The sequence below is a fragment of the Trachymyrmex septentrionalis genome, unplaced genomic scaffold (genome assembly GCF_001594115.1).
Source record: "Trachymyrmex septentrionalis isolate Tsep2-gDNA-1 unplaced genomic scaffold, Tsep1.0 scaffold24, whole genome shotgun sequence".
NCBI lineage: Eukaryota > Metazoa > Arthropoda > Insecta > Hymenoptera > Formicidae > Trachymyrmex > Trachymyrmex septentrionalis.
Window position 1 is genome coordinate 623,922 of NW_017305397.1, and position 16,112 is coordinate 640,033.

The 16,112-nt window shown below is 36.3% G+C and overlaps 1 protein-coding gene across 1 annotated transcript in view; it reads right to left on the reverse strand.

Moving 5' to 3' along the window:
- Window positions 1-16,112, reverse strand: part of LOC108748716 — a 42,081-nt gene that overhangs the window by 2,436 nt on the left and 23,533 nt on the right. The window contains exons 3-4 of the mRNA XM_018487006.1: window positions 8,164-8,282; window positions 3,346-3,439 (exon numbers count right to left, since the gene is read on the reverse strand). Of these exons, the coding sequence (XP_018342508.1) occupies window positions 3,346-3,439; window positions 8,164-8,282 (213 nt within the window). The remainder of the gene's footprint in view (window positions 1-3,345; window positions 3,440-8,163; window positions 8,283-16,112) is intronic.

The following is a 16,112-nucleotide window of genomic DNA, read 5'->3' on the forward strand; positions in this document are numbered from 1 at the left end:
TAATAATATTATAAATGAATACTAATAATAAAGTATCTTTTTAGTCATACTTTTTAAATGTTTGTGGCAGTATTTCTCTTACTGAATGTACAGTTGCTTTATTTTACACATAGAAAGGCGCGGCTAAAACCATTCGTCCAAATCCCTCGGCCAGACTGTTTGTAATTAAAAGTTAACTAGTTAGGAAAAAAATGGCCATAAAGCATATCTGTGTTAATTAAAACATCCCGGAGCTTTTTTGATAATTTACGTTTAATTCGTACTTTTGCTATTACTGGAAATGATATTATTTCGGACGCAGTCCGACGAGCTTCAATGGCAGATCATTAGAATACGAGCAAGCTCGCGTCTGCCGATTTATAGTATGGCGCTGGTCCATGTCTGCAGCAGTCCTTTATGCAGGCCAGCTCTCCATCAAAATTGCATGTACGACATTTATGGCTGACTGTGTTGGCGCGCGAATACATGTTACTTTCCGACAGCAGCAGCCGCATTATACGTTTCAGTACCAGTCCGTTTGACGAAACGCATAAGAAACGCGTGTACATGTTGCGGTTTTCACGTTTTCAGTGTCGTCGTAAAATCCCGCGGCGGCTATGCGACTTCCTCGTCGTTTACCCCGCAATAGCATCTACTTTAGGCATTTGGAGAATAAGTGCGTGGCTATCCGAGTCTTCCCTTCGCAAAAAAAGTCTGCTCTCAACGCGAATCCTCTCCAGGCAGTTCGATAAATGTCGCGAAAACGTGTGCCCGAGGCATCAACATACATATTCACGCGAGACGCGCCGGTGATTTTGTCAGTTATTCCCCTTCGAGATTTTAGACTGTTTCACGAATTTAACTTCTACTAATTTGGGAGTAGACACTTGATTTTTTCTACGTAAATTACCTAAAGTGTTTTACAATTAAAATCACTGTTATTACATCCTATTGTACGAATATCTTATTAATTGTTTCCGATTTATTAGAAAATATAATTGGATATAGGTTTAATCACAATTTGCAAAAAAAAATACAAATCAAATAACCACGTTAAGTAGCTTATAACACAGCAATTCTAAAAATTTTTTATTTTAATTGATATAACACCTTTTTATTGTGGATTTTCAATGAAATTGCATATTTAAAGATTCGTAAAGAATAGTTAATAAAAGAGGAAGAAAATCTACGAAACAATAACCATGCAAAACAATTTCAATTCACATTTTCTTGCCGCTGAAGACACCCCAGGTGACTATTTCCGAGTTAAAAAAACGAGCGAAAATTAAAAGTAAATGATAAAAACAAAGCATTTCCGACGCGTAAGAATACGGTGTTGTAGTTTGTGACGATGGCGGGCATGACGTACATTCTCAGTAAAAAGATTAACGACCGTTACATCGTAGAATCATATTTTTCCTGCGTATGCTACCCACTAGCGTGATTATGACGGTAAACGAACGTGACGTAATAATACCTAGTGATAAATTCGATAACCGTTATTTCGCGTGTTTGATAAATATGAAATTTATCATCGGGAAATACCACAGCGTCATGTTGTAGCATGTTTCCTCTTTATTTTTGTTACTATTTTACGTATCCTTGGCGAACACTATCGAGATTGTGTGTGTTTTTTCTTTTACTAGCTTAAACGACTTATTAATTCACATAGTCGCGGACATCTGTGAACCGAGATTCCTCAATTCGTTTAATTCATTTGCAGAAAACGCGCGCGACCTGTTTCCGTGATTGCGGAAACGGGAACAACGAACATGCGCGCGCGCGTTACAATATGCAACGATACCAAGTTTTCTACGCGCGCATTGTCGTATATTTATTTAATTATCGTCTCGCTGCTACCTTCGGCTCTCGAGATAGAAGCATCTAAAAATTGCACGCGCGCATTTAGTGGGAGATACTATTTTATGCGAAAAGACGAGGTAGAGATATGTTGATTGCGTCGCGGCGCCATGAATGCGTTGCCGGTGCGAGCGGAAATATCACAGAGACAAAATTTTTCATAATCCGACAATCTGCAGATTAGCCGAGGCAGACTGCGAGCTTCCGATATAACGTCTGCGTCTGGTGCATCGTTTAGGAGGATTGTGCGAGCCTCGTCCAACGTTCTTTCAATGAAATAAAAAATAATTAGTGTAATATAAAGTATGATTTAAATTTATGAATTGAATTCTATTATTTAAAGAATTAACTGTTATCTTTGTAGCATGAATTACATATTTTTTGTTCAAGTAAATATAGATAAACACAAGTGAAAATGTGTAGATACCACTCACAGTTTCAGCATACTCTCCGTTTATGAAAACGTAATAATAAAGAATAAAATATGAATACAGTTTTGCATGGATTATTTTATTATACATTTTTTAAATTTGTTATTTTATTACACATTTTTACTAAAATTGGAAAAAATTAATTTTTTAGATTTTTACTTCTTCAAGCTTTAGATTTTGATAACAGAAGCCACTTAGAAAACTCTTGCTAGCCTGTCCATAAGTTCTTTAAGTGTTATTAATGACTTTAGTGTTTCATTTGGCGTTTAATTTCTGCAAGAATGTTGTTTCTATACTATTTTCTTATTGTTATTCGTCGTGATATCCAAATATTTATTGGAATCGAAATAGCCCCGAAAATAAGATATCAAAATTGAAATCAATATTTTTTCTGATCAGTGTATATATTTATCTATTTAAGAAATGTACTTGTAATTTTCGTTTATAATTATTTTTCGACAATTCGCGACTTTATTGAATACTTCTGTGATTGACAATAAGAAAGTATTTTATATCATGATTTCATGTCTGTATGAAGAATGGAATTGAAAAAACTTAAGACGTGCTGAGACTTTTAAGCGATATATATTAAAAGAGAATATATTAAGGAATGAAGTAAGAAGATATAAAATTTATTTAAAAAGAATTGCGTTCTTAATAAGGAGAAGCTTTTATGGTTTATGTATTTATTCGTAATATATTTATGGATATACATATTTATTATTACTTTATTCAAAATAATTTAAAAAAAAAAGTGGTACAGGAAAATACATCGCGCACTGTAGTCTTCAAAAAGATTAAAGATTATTTATTTACTAAGCACGATAAGAGACGGATTTGTTCATATATTTAATTAATAAAACGTGTTATTGTACATTAACAAATTACGATAGGAAAATCTAGTGACTTATTATTCATTTCATTAACAGCACCTACAGCAATTGTAAAATTTTACATATTATAAAGTCGTATATTTTGTATTGGTAGACTATTTTTATTAATAGTAAAATTAATTGAAACTTAAAAAAATTAAAGAAAAAATATATTCAATAAATTTGATTATATAAATTCATACCTTGAAATCGGGATCGGTAGTCATCCTCTTGAATGAACCGATAATATAAAGCGTGCCCGTACCCGTGTCCACCATCTTCGCCTGAGTACTATACCTAAAACACAATCACGATTTGCTGAATTGAAATCTTATGACAAATAATATTTTTTGTACGAGGTAATCGATTTTAACCCAAAAGAAAAATCCATGGATAGAAAGAACGATGGGAATCCGGGACGCGTCCTATATATATTATCAAGAAGAAAGAAACGTCAAAGGAGAAAAAGCGCAATCGATTTTGATACATTGAGTATAAGCTATCAGTTCGTCGTCTATAGCTTTTTGTTTTAACGTCCTTTGACGTAATCTTTACGAAGGAGATTTCAGTACACCCTCGATTCTTATCCTCTGTCCCGAATTGTACTCTACAAGGGTGCGAAAGCATTGTGTATGTTTAAAAGCCATTCGTGAGAAAGCGATTCTACTGATTGCTATATTTCTGTAAAAACTCGCGAAAATTGTTTATATTACGCGACGGTAATAAGATTGAACTTATTTCTTAATTATTTTAATCTTCTTTATATTTTCATACTAATTAAAATAGGATTTTTATGCAGATATTTTGTGCAGACATGCACAAAATATACAGATTTGCACAAATACGCAAATATGCGCAACGTGTACAAATAAATATGCGTTTTTTAGAATGCTTTTTTAATGAGAAAAAATTATGTTCTTATGTTACTTTCCAATCTGCTTTCTAAAAAAATATGAAATTGTATAAGAATCCGAATGTCTACTAATTAAAATTATTAAGAAATTATATTTCTGTGTAACTTATTACATAACGTGTTACAATCTACTGTGTGTTAAAGTATAAAATTATTATTGAACGATAAAAGTGTTTGCTTTGCATTTTGGACGCTGATTTGGGTTTTTTGAGGATCATCAGTTATCTTGAATACGCATTGTTAAATTAATTGACGATTATCGCTACGTGCCATGTCTTTAGGCTACGTTGTGATCTCCATCGAAGCGATGAACGGAGGGGAAGTCATGGAGCGAGAATGATTGAGGAGACAAAGGGAAATTTCACTTGACTGGTGACAAGAGACATGGCCCTTTAATATGAGATAGAGAAAGGGGAAGGAGTACATTAAAGTATATTTCAGATTTTATCATGATATTTATTATATTTTTGTATAATTATTACAAAAAAGATGTATAAGGAAAATCATAGATTCTTTATATTTTAATAGATAGTATTAATGAAATGAATATATATATAAATTTAATATATGAAAATTTCGCATTAAAACTACGTTTTCTCTTTTATATTTGAAGAATTTAAGAGGTATACATTTTATAGAAAAGATACTTCTTTCTCTTTTCCTCTTTTAAATATAAGTTAAATAATGACATGTACGCAAACAAAAATAATAAAAATATGAAATTTAAAAAATTCTATCTGAAAACTTTCAAGAAAAAGGAAAATCTTTTTCCTGCATAAAGAAAGTGAACGGAAGACGGAGAGGCATTGAGAGTTCACCAGCATGATAGACTCGAGGAGCTTATTCCGGCAAAGATACCTCTCGAGGACCGGCGACGATCATTAAAAGTTTAAACGGCTTCCATTGAGGCGAACGGCAGCAGATCCGACACTCGGCTCGAAGTCCGTCGCGCTCGCACTGGTTGCTTTGATTTCTCTGGCTTTTCTCGAAGGGAAAGGGAAAATCCGAACCGTCGAAGAAAGGCACGTAGACGTCATTTCCTAGCGTTTACGCATAATACGGGTATAGTAGATAGTGACTTCGTGTGCCCGTAATGTAAACACACACCTCGAGGACGTTTTTCGACCCTCGATCTCTCAACTTTGACGTTATCGACGATCTCGTACGAAGTACTTTTAATATATACGTAACAGCTAGCAGTGAACGTTCGAATACTTAAAGTCGATGTCTATTAATTAAAAAGAAAAATAAATTGCGAGAATGAGATTGAATGCTATTTATTTATAACGACAATCACGTGTATCCAAGTTGGTATGTAATAAATAATAATTATACAAATGAGTGTCTATCAGTTGAGAGAAGAAGTAAATTAATGAGATTGTAATAAGAATACTTTTTGAGGGATAAGTATCAATTAATTTGAAGAAAAAATGAACTGAGTGAAATCAAATGTCAATTAGTAACATCACGAACTCCAATCAGCGACACTAATTACGTTGATAATTAATATTAGTGATTATATTATCGATAGCCTTGAGAGATTGTTTGCTTTCTTGAGAGCATGTATTGGCTTATTATCGATAAATTGACGAGCTCATTGCGACATATTTGTCGAGTATCCCCAATCGGTTTGGATTTGATTGCAGTCGATTGCACCGCGTGAGAGTATCGAAATCCTGGATGAAGATAAATGGGTGAGATTTCCTCGACCAACGAGCAGATCGAACTGTCGTCGCGTTTTAACCCGTCGTAAAAGCTTTTGTTGACCGAGCAATGATGAGGATCGCTATAAAATAGTAATTTTTGGGGATCAATTGGATTTCGATATAACTATCTCGATGTTCGAACGTGAAATTGGTAAAGTTTTGTCGACCGAGCAGGGATCGAAGATTAGAATGGAGTAACAATCTCCGAGATTTGAGTCGGCTTAGGTATAGATAGATATCTGCTCTAACCATGAGAATTTTTGTTGACCGAGCAACGAAGATTGAAAATCCGAGTAACGATTTCTGTATCTCAAGCTTCTATCTTGATATTTCAATCCTGAAAATTTTCGTTGACCTAAAAACTATTTGAATCTGAACGCCTTTCGGTAAGGATTGGAACAAAGATTGAAGTAAACTGAACAATCGATCAAAGTACATAGTCACGGCATAATACCGTTTGTATCCCTGTCAGAGAATAACGCGAACTGTACACGTGTCCACAGATAGGGGCGTGGGAATTGATTTGTACTACCAAGAGCCGTTATACCACATGTTTACTAAGACGAGCAGCCCGATTCTCGTAGCTCGGTTGCTGTTGCGAAACCAGGAATACAGGCAATCCGTAGCAGAGCCGAGGGATATTTAGACAAGTTCGGTTGTCTTCGCAAACTCCGTCCGATCCTACGGAGACGTTTATGCCACGCTAAGGATGCCTCCAAAGTCAATTTTGACCATGCATCAATCGGAGTCTGGCTTGTATACGGATATAGTAAAGCCTTTGGTACGAATTCTCTTGATATTCCATCTTTGATATAAATGGTCGAGCTATGTAATACTTTTTTAATATTAATAGATATGTTTTTGTTTAATTGCTTGTTTAAGAAATATTTTATTTCGAAATCTTTTTATTCGAAATAATACATTATATAATACTGTTAGATATCTTAAAGGAGCAATAGCAACTCAATCTTTTGAATTAAAACAGCAAACTTTTGTTACTTTTAACTTCCGTCAAAATGCAAATCAGTCCGTTCCTACGATTAGTTTTAAAGCGAACAACGTCCGTATTAACGTATGCGATTAGTAAATGATAAACTATAAATTTAAGTCAAATTTATGGGTCAATTCTAAACAGAATCGTAAGACTCGTAACGTGTTCTCGTAAAACTTGTAAGAACTTATGACTAATGTTCTAATTTTATGCGTATGTATCGTGAGACATACGACTATTTATAAATACCTACAATTTCTTATAAATTTTATGGCTAGTAAGAAGCTGTAAAAATATTTTATAAAGATATAATCACTTAAAAATTCTTACAAGTCTTACAGGAATATGTTGATAGCCTTACGATTCTGCTTAGAATTTAGGCACTAGTTTATTTAGAAATTTATATATTGTAATATATTTTCTTGAGGTAAATTTTTCTACTTCATTATTTAGTTAAATTAATAACATATCAACTAAGAGCAATATTACAAAAATAATTAAAAATAACTTAAAAATAACTATATTGAATATAATTTGATATGAATTTAACGGTGAAAAGAGAAATTGAGTACAGAGTTAAAATAAATATTACTTTAATGTCTTTTATTACTGATAATTTGTTCTATGGGAACAAAAGATATTAAATATCTTCTTTCTAATATGTTTTATTAATTATGAACGTAAACATTGCGCGTAACATTTTCGAAAGCGATTTTTTTTTACGAAAAAAAAAAATGCGGGATAATTTCTTCGAGAGTTCGAGGTACAACATTTCGATCCCAGGCGTCGTAAAGCGTCGCGATTTTATCGCATGGGTCCAAAGCCTGCTTGCCGACTCGTCTCCACCACTTCAAGATTTATTATGGCTCTCAGCATTCGAAGGAAGACAATGAGGGCGTCTTTTCTTCTGCACATGCGCACGCGCGCGATCGAACGAATCGCTATAAATCGCGAGCCCTTATCTGCTTCGACCGCCAACTGGCGACCTTAACGGCGCCGAAATCTATGGACGTCGGAAAGTTAGACGGGCCCCAGTTTCCCAAAGTGATACCACGACCACCGGGAAGAGAGAGGTCTCACCCTCATCTTACCCCGGTTATACGGTATTCTGTCTCCGTTCCCATTATCCTCCTCTATCCACTTTACGTACACGATGAGTTCCCATGAGCTCGTTATCGCGATGTGGATAACGCGACGTGCATCTCGAACCGTCAGGATTCGTATTACCTACTGTAAACACGGATATCACATGATAATTGTGATATATACGAACGGATAGGGTGACTTGAAGCGATATTGCGGAATAGTGTCGGATAAAATACGAGATGCTCAAGGAGTTGTATATTGTTTTTAAACTATAAAATTGTATATGGTGTGTGATGCAACTGTAATTTAATAATAACTTTCTCACCTTCTTGTTCCAGCGACTTCGACGACCTTACACCGGCTCCGGCTCCACCAGAACGGCGTCAGAGTCCAGTAGGAACTACTTGCGCTTCTCGCCCAGCCCTCCTCGGGGAACAGAAGGACCTGCAACAAAGAGTGAGTCATGTTTTGAATATTTCATCGTCTGCCACTAAAAAATTTCAAATGTAACTCGTAACGTCAAAAACACTGCACTGGGAAGAAAGTCTACTTAAGTGAACTGCGATGTAACTCTTATTTAATAAGATACAGTCGAGCTTATCGAGCAAACTGTGTGCTGATGCAATTTTTTGTTAATGTCCCCGTAATTGTCGTAATTATGATATCTTTATTGACAAAACATGTCACATTAATTACTAGTGACTCACTTGATTGATTTTATTCTCAGTTAAACGTATTTTGTTCCACCAAGCAGTTCTTTCTTCTCGGTGTAGGATAATAGAACGCGGAACGTCGATAGTAAGCTCGCTCGAGATGCTATAGCACTCTCAAATAAAGTAGACGGGATTGGAAAAAAGGCTTCGTCGGGACTTCTTCGCGGCGCTTCGACGAGTTTCGAGGCTTCCCGAGGAAGATTTGTTGGAGTTTTCTCCGCGCGGAAGGAGGAGGACGCCTCCCCGTCGAACGTATCCCTTCGCGAGAGGAAAAAAAACTCTCGACCTTCCTCCATCCCATGCATCCCACCCCGGTGATCCGGTTTCCGCTCTTCGGCTTTCCCGAACCTCGGCTATGTGACCGAAATATTGAAACCGCACACCGAGCGCTGTTTCTGCCTCTCTATCGCACGCGAGGAAGAGGGAAGAATCGTCGCGTCGTGTCTTTCTCCTCCTTCTACGGTTCCTTCGCACGCGATACAGACATCCGTCATCTCGAGGATTTTCTATGCCGCAAACGTGGATAAATCGCTCTTTAATCGGTACACATATCTCACGAGAAACATGTTGTTCTTCTTTCGCTTGACAGTTTGGCAGAAACTGGTGGGTTGCGTGAAACTTAGTTCGCCTGGATCGATTCCAATGCTGATTTCTATTGTTAACAGAGTTGTAGAACTCATGAAACTTCAATTTTCTAAATATTTATAACTACACTGAAAGAAAAGATTGGCTACTGCAGCAAATTTTTATTTAAATTAGATGGTAAAATATGGCAACAGCCAATTTTTGGTTGCTGCAGCCAATTTTTGATCGTGTTGGCCTATCTGCAATGTCAGTATAGGATTTCGATTGATTAATGCAATCAAAAATTGGTTGCCGCAGCCAATCTTTTCTTTCAGTATCACTCTTTTAGAGTGAGATAACTGTTTAGAATGAGATTTTACTCTAACAATAAGAAAGTATTACGCACCATATTTATCTTTCAGTATTTTTAATATAATATCTCCATGAGAAATTAATAACGTTATCCCAGAAGTTATGTGAAATTTCGCTACAAATTCCAATATTGAATCACATACCGAGGCAAATATTTCGCTTTATCAACATAAACCATTTCGCTTCTTCATTACTATTACCTAGCATCTGCAAAGCTCCCTTGGCAACAGTTTTGCTGTGCACCCCAAATATTCCGCGAGATAACCATGCATTTCCGTCGAAATTATGATACGTCGTAAATTGCCATCTGTCAGCAAGAATGCACTTTCTTCTTCCCTTGAGCTATGAGAGGAGTGAGGGTAGTAAGACGCGAGAAGAGAAACACACGGAAAAGTCGAAAAGATGAAGGGTTGGAAGAGCTGCTCTCTCTTTCTCTCTATCTATCTATCTCCGCCTCCTCCCTCTTTTTCCATTAACCACGAGATAGTTCATTGCCAAAATTTCTTGATTCGCCGTTCCGGAACAGCGGAACAGTGGGCGGGGACATTCTCTGAGAGTGAGTGAAAGAGGAGAGAAAGGGGAAAGCGCGATTTTATCGAATCTCGTGGAATTGCATTCCAGCCACGTAAACGGGAATATCGAGATTCAGATGAACCTCCACCTCGTCCCTCCATTCCGATACGAGTCGAGAGTGGTGCAACAAATTCACGATTAACGTCCGTTCCCTGTTTTTTTCCTTTTCATTTTTTTATCCTCGTTTCCAATAGTAGGCAAATCGACGCGTGGTATAATCAAACGATCCTCAGAACTGTATTAGATTTTGATTGCCGAGAGTGCGCCAATCTATATACATAATGTTATGTATAAAACTGAGTTACATTTTTCAAATATTGATTTTGATTACATTACAAAAACTATTTTTACTTTTTGTCGATTTTATATAAAAAAAATGAGTTTTAATAAATTAAATTCTCCATCCATCTCTCAATCCAGTTATATACATAATTCGGTTGGATCGATTCATGAAACCGCGTGTTTTTTACATTTTTTAATGTCAGCTCAAAGGTACGTATTTCTACTTCTAACTCGGCTGAGAAATAAATTACGGTAACATGTATGCAAACAAATATCTTCCTCCCCCCGCTGGACTTTAATATATTAAAAATTCAAAGTTCCATATTACTGAGTTAACCTCGTTTCCCGAAGTTTCCCACACGTTAGTTTTTCCAACTTTTGCATAGCATTGCAAACGTATATGACGATCACACGGTGAAACCGAGCACATTTCTGCTACGCGGAAAATCTATCCTGCGGCCATAAAGTATGTATAAAGCTGAAATTACAATTCGCGATAGACTGGCGCAATTATTCGCTTGCTCGCCGATCAAATTCGCATGATTACGTTTGCAGTGTCGATTCTACTGTTCTCTCTTTCTCTTTCTCTTGATTCGATACCGCAGCAACCAATCGAACGTGCTTCACGGTCGAGTTTACTGGTTATCTTTAATGATGTTTCGCGAATCATCGAATCGCATTAGTCGGAATAGTGAGCGCTTTCGCATCCATTCGGTCAAATATATATTATTTACCATTTTATATTACGGTATATTATAGCGCGTGGCAGGTGTTATATCATAACGATTATGTTTGACCCGACATCATAATGCAATCTTTTAACGTATCATATTCTGCTATTTTATATATGATTAATTAATTCAGTCTAGATATTAATTACTTATTTTAATTGTAGTTCTTTTTAATTCTCTGTTTATTGTTATTAAAACACAAATAAATAAGGATAGTTTACGTATAAAGGTCTACTTCGGAATTGACTTAAATCGTGTAAACAGCTTATAATTCAATTCTCCTCGGAAAACACTTTAATATAGTTAAACAGTAATTGAAGGCTTTAGAGGGACAACAACAAAAAAACCAAGATCAGTGTTTACAGCTCTCAGATTTCCCTCGAGCTAAATTTATTGAGGTATCAGGCGGAAACTGAATGAAGCTTAAGCTGGCTTTTTAATTTTGATCGAGAAATATCTTGATTCACCAATTATTTGTGTATCCTATCGGGAAATACTGAATGACATGCCAATATCCATCTTTTTGCTGCTTTAATAAGCAAGGATCACGCACGAATTTCACAATTTCCGCTTTCGATTCGAGCTCGAGTATGGATGGATCGTAAGGATGAAGTCCGGACAAAGTAAAATAAAAGTAAACGACCGTACACGTGCAAAGTGGAGCAAAAAGAAGCGACCGCGACTGCTAAGGGCTGCGAGTAAGGGTGGAATACAAACAGCCGAAGGGACGAAGGACGAAATTTCTCGGCCAAAGTTTCCGCGCTCTTTTCTTCCATCTATTTTTCTTTCCGAACCCTTCTTTCCGTTTCTCTTTTGTAATTTTCACCCGTATATTTCGTAATTCCAAGACGACGCATGTCTGATTTGAAAAAGAATTTATCGTTTATTAAAGACATTAAGGACTTTTTTCTTTTCGAACGAGTAAATCAATTCACAAACTGTTGACTAAATTTTAATAGAGAAATTAGTAAAAGCTTTACTACGACGAAAGTATTTTATCAGACGGCATCCATTATAATTCAAATTTCAAACAACGAGAGAATAACGACATTTTGTGTATGTCATTTTGCATATATACATATGCTTACATTATGAATGTCACAATTATGGAAACACGTCAACCACAATTGCAATCCTTCTTTCTCCTCTGTAGAAGAACAATCGAACAAATTGAATCAATTCTCGCGGATCGGAAACGATCAGAAAGTGGTCGCGGGCTTGTGTAATGGCTGCCCTTTCCTGTCGAACATGCAAATTTATCGGCGTTCAAACACCGAAGCGCCCAGAGGCGGACAATTTGTGCATTAACGATTCCAATTGCCCGTTGTAGTTATGGTTTCCTTTTTTGCGGAATGGAAACCTTTTTCTATCTTGTTTATGTCGTTTTTATCGGAAACTCAACTATCGCGTGATAGTTAGCTTTAACGCTTGAAATGAGGGAGTAAATTTGATATAGTTATTAAGAACACTAAAAAATATAGATGTTGGTTTAACACCTACAGTGTTTATATAAGTCTCACCGTGTTAACGTTGATTTAAACATCAGTAAGACATCAGTAGATTTCATACTACAGATGTGGATTTAACATCGTAGTATTAAGAATGGTAAGAATTATAGAAACACCGAACGGTGTTAATCCACATTTTTTTGGAGTGAATGTGAAAATAATTATCAATCGCAAAATTCAAAGATACAACAAACCAACCTATGTTTCATTTTTCTATTCATACTTAAATCCTGGATATTAAAATTCTTTCGCACAAAGCGTCGCAATTCTCCTGCAATTAATGCTCTCGCAATTAAAGTTGGGGCTAAATTAAGTTTCACGAATTTAATTTTCTCGGCTCTAAGATTCATTTCGAGTCGGGATATTGAAAAAATGAGTTGGACCCGCTGTTGCACCTGCAAAATTATTCCACTGCACTTTCGCGCAGAGTTTCTCGCGATTGCATTGTTATCGTCGCGTTCACGCACTGCGATAACGAGGAACGGAACAACCGTCGTCAACGCACCCGATATTATGCGCACAAAGATCACTGCGACTCACGTTTATGTCGGCCTGAGTGCCGTTGATTGAATAAGTGGATCCCACGCGCGGTTGGCGTCGTCGCCACGACTTCCTTCTTCTCTTTCTACAGCGCGCTCGCGAGTTCTCTTCTCGGTAATTTAACATCCCTCAAATCACAGGGAGGCAGCCGGAATTTTGCAACGTTCCTTCCTCAGTCACGCCCGTCATCTATTTTCCTGCTCCACTTCCGCGTGTCACGAAGCATGCTTAATTATCGTCGGAAACGATGTTAACGCCCATTATAATTTTGTGCGATCGATTTTCCGCGCGCGTTTTATACAAGTAGTTCACAAAAAAGTTCACCAAAGTATGTACTCCGCGGACAATTGGAGAAATATTTGACGTAATTAGGTCGCGCGTTTGGAGTCCCATTATCGAGTAAACGTGTTTCATTAATGACGAAACTGAAAGAGAGCAATTTTAATTGATAACAATCGTAATGAAGTACAATATAGTTTTTTGCAATACAAAATTTCATTGAGAGGAGAGATCTTTTAATTTACAAAATTAAATTTTACTTTTTATTTTTGCAAAATATATTGAAATATTATAATGTTTTAACAGAAGGAAAAAATAAAAGGGAGAAAATATTGTATACTATCGAATATGGTGATACGATGATATGGGAAACGATTGATTATTTCGAGCAAAATATCAATTTAAAATAAATAATGCATGAACAATGAATTAATCATGTTTGAAGGTGATCTTAAATCAATAACGATTTCAAATTAAAATTTTACTTTTTTACCAGTTCATCCTGAAAATTTATTCTATTTTATTTCCTTCCTACTATATACATACGTTTTGTACATACGTTGTGTTTTGAATACTTTTTACATACTATATTAATTTATTAAAATATTCATTGCTATTTCGTTGGTGATGTCGTATTTCCTCAGGCAATACGTTTGTAAAACAAGCAATCTACAGCGTGGGCAACAAACATCAAGTAGTCCTGATACTAGATGTTACCGACTAGATGTCCATTATTGATACCAGATATACATCGACCTAATATCAATTTGTGCCAGGATTGTCAAGTGTCAAAGGTATCGCGCGAATGCAGCCACGGCAGCTTTATCGTGCATAGCTCACTGCCGTCGTATCATGCCCACCTTAATTTCGGAAAATCCGGTTCGGACGCACAAGCGGCAGTGCAACCGCTGAAGCGTGGTTGCAGTTTCGCAACCGAGGCGAGGGTATCGTCATCGGTGAACGATAGCCCGCTATTCGTGCGACCGTGTTGGTCGCACATTGCGCATAGGGGATGCCGGTTTACCCGATAATCCGGTAGTTTGGTCCATTGCCCCGCCATAATCCCATCCCAGCTCCGCTACGCTGGACGCGCGGCATCCCTTCGTGACAATGGCTCTGCAGGCATTTCTTTACGCCAGTATCTCTCAGAACGAGATGACCCCCTGGCGAACGAATTTTTACAAAAAACTAATAGATAGAAATTAAGTATAAAAAATTCTTAGATTTTTATAGATATTCGTAGTGGGACGTAGAGTAACGTTGTTCGTTTGAAAAACCAGGAAGTTCTCTGTCCTCAAACAACGCCACTCTACGTCCCACTATCGAACATGAATATCTATGAAAAATTAAGAATTTCCAAGATCTCGTCTCAATCTATGTAATTTTTCTGTACTTCTTCGTAACTTTTTTCCTCTAAAGCCGCGATCAATTTAGAGCTATGAGTAATTTAAAACGCGTTTATCGTTCCTAAAAAAAAAAAAAAAAACAACATATTTTCAAGTTCGCGAAAAATTATTTTATTGATCCTGATATTTACAGCACACATTGAAACATAGTTACCTGATCGTTACCGTGAACGAAACGCGATTAAATTTTCACTAATATCGCTGATCATTGAGCAGCCAAGTATAATGCGATAACATATAGTGAAGAAGTTTCTGCCGATTGTACATTCGTAGTTTCGAGGGAACGAGCGCGCATAGCGATCGCGAATCCAATCCCGGGTTAATGGACTGCGGACGTAAAATCGATAGACTGACGATAAACGTCATTGTCCTTCCGAGGAAGCGATTCGACGGAATGGCATCGTTGTTCGACGTATCGTGATGCGATGCACCGCGCCGCGCTGATTCGGTCCATCTGCTTGTCAGAATGAAGTATCGGATAGCTTTCTCCGTGACCGGGCGAATTGCGCCGGCACCTAAATTTCGCCTGGGATTAGCTGATTGTGAATTGCGATCGTGGGACGTGCTGCTACTGCATACATCTGCATCAAGTCGCGCGAACTGAGGCCTGATGATTAATCCGTCAGAAGAAATTGGTCACACGCGAAGATGTATATTTACAGTCTTCCTTTGTGATAGTATGGTTTCCTAGATTGCATGCGTATGTGATTGCGTTGAACTTCCTTTCGTCTGCATTGCAAACGGAGATACTGTCAAGCGTGGTATTGACGTAAGCTTCCTGAATATTTTGTGATCTTATGTCTTTATTTCAAATCTCTAAATACTTATAATTTTATTTCTCAGTGTTATAAAAGTATTACAGTGATAAAGTATTACTGTAATTAGAAAATTGCCAGTTGTTTACACAAAAAGAACAGAAATATAAAAAAATAAGAAAGAACATACTTAAAAAAAAACATTTTTATTCTTCCATAATCAATTTTACGTCAAAAAATTGCATTTCAAAATTAATAGTATAATATTTTAATAATTCGAAATATGGAAATTTATTTCCTGGAAAACTGTTTTTTAAGTTTATATCATTGTTGTAACAGATGAGTGACATGTAAAAATTCTCTATTTTCTATTAAATTTTCCAATAATAGTTTGTTAAGTTTTTTACTCGTTCATATTTCTGTTTTTTTTTCTAATAATCAAAAAGGAAGCTACATTTCGATAATAAAATTTTATGCCCCCTAATTAATGGGACTCAATGTAAAAACTATATGTTATCGGCTGAATATATATATATATATATTTTTTTTTT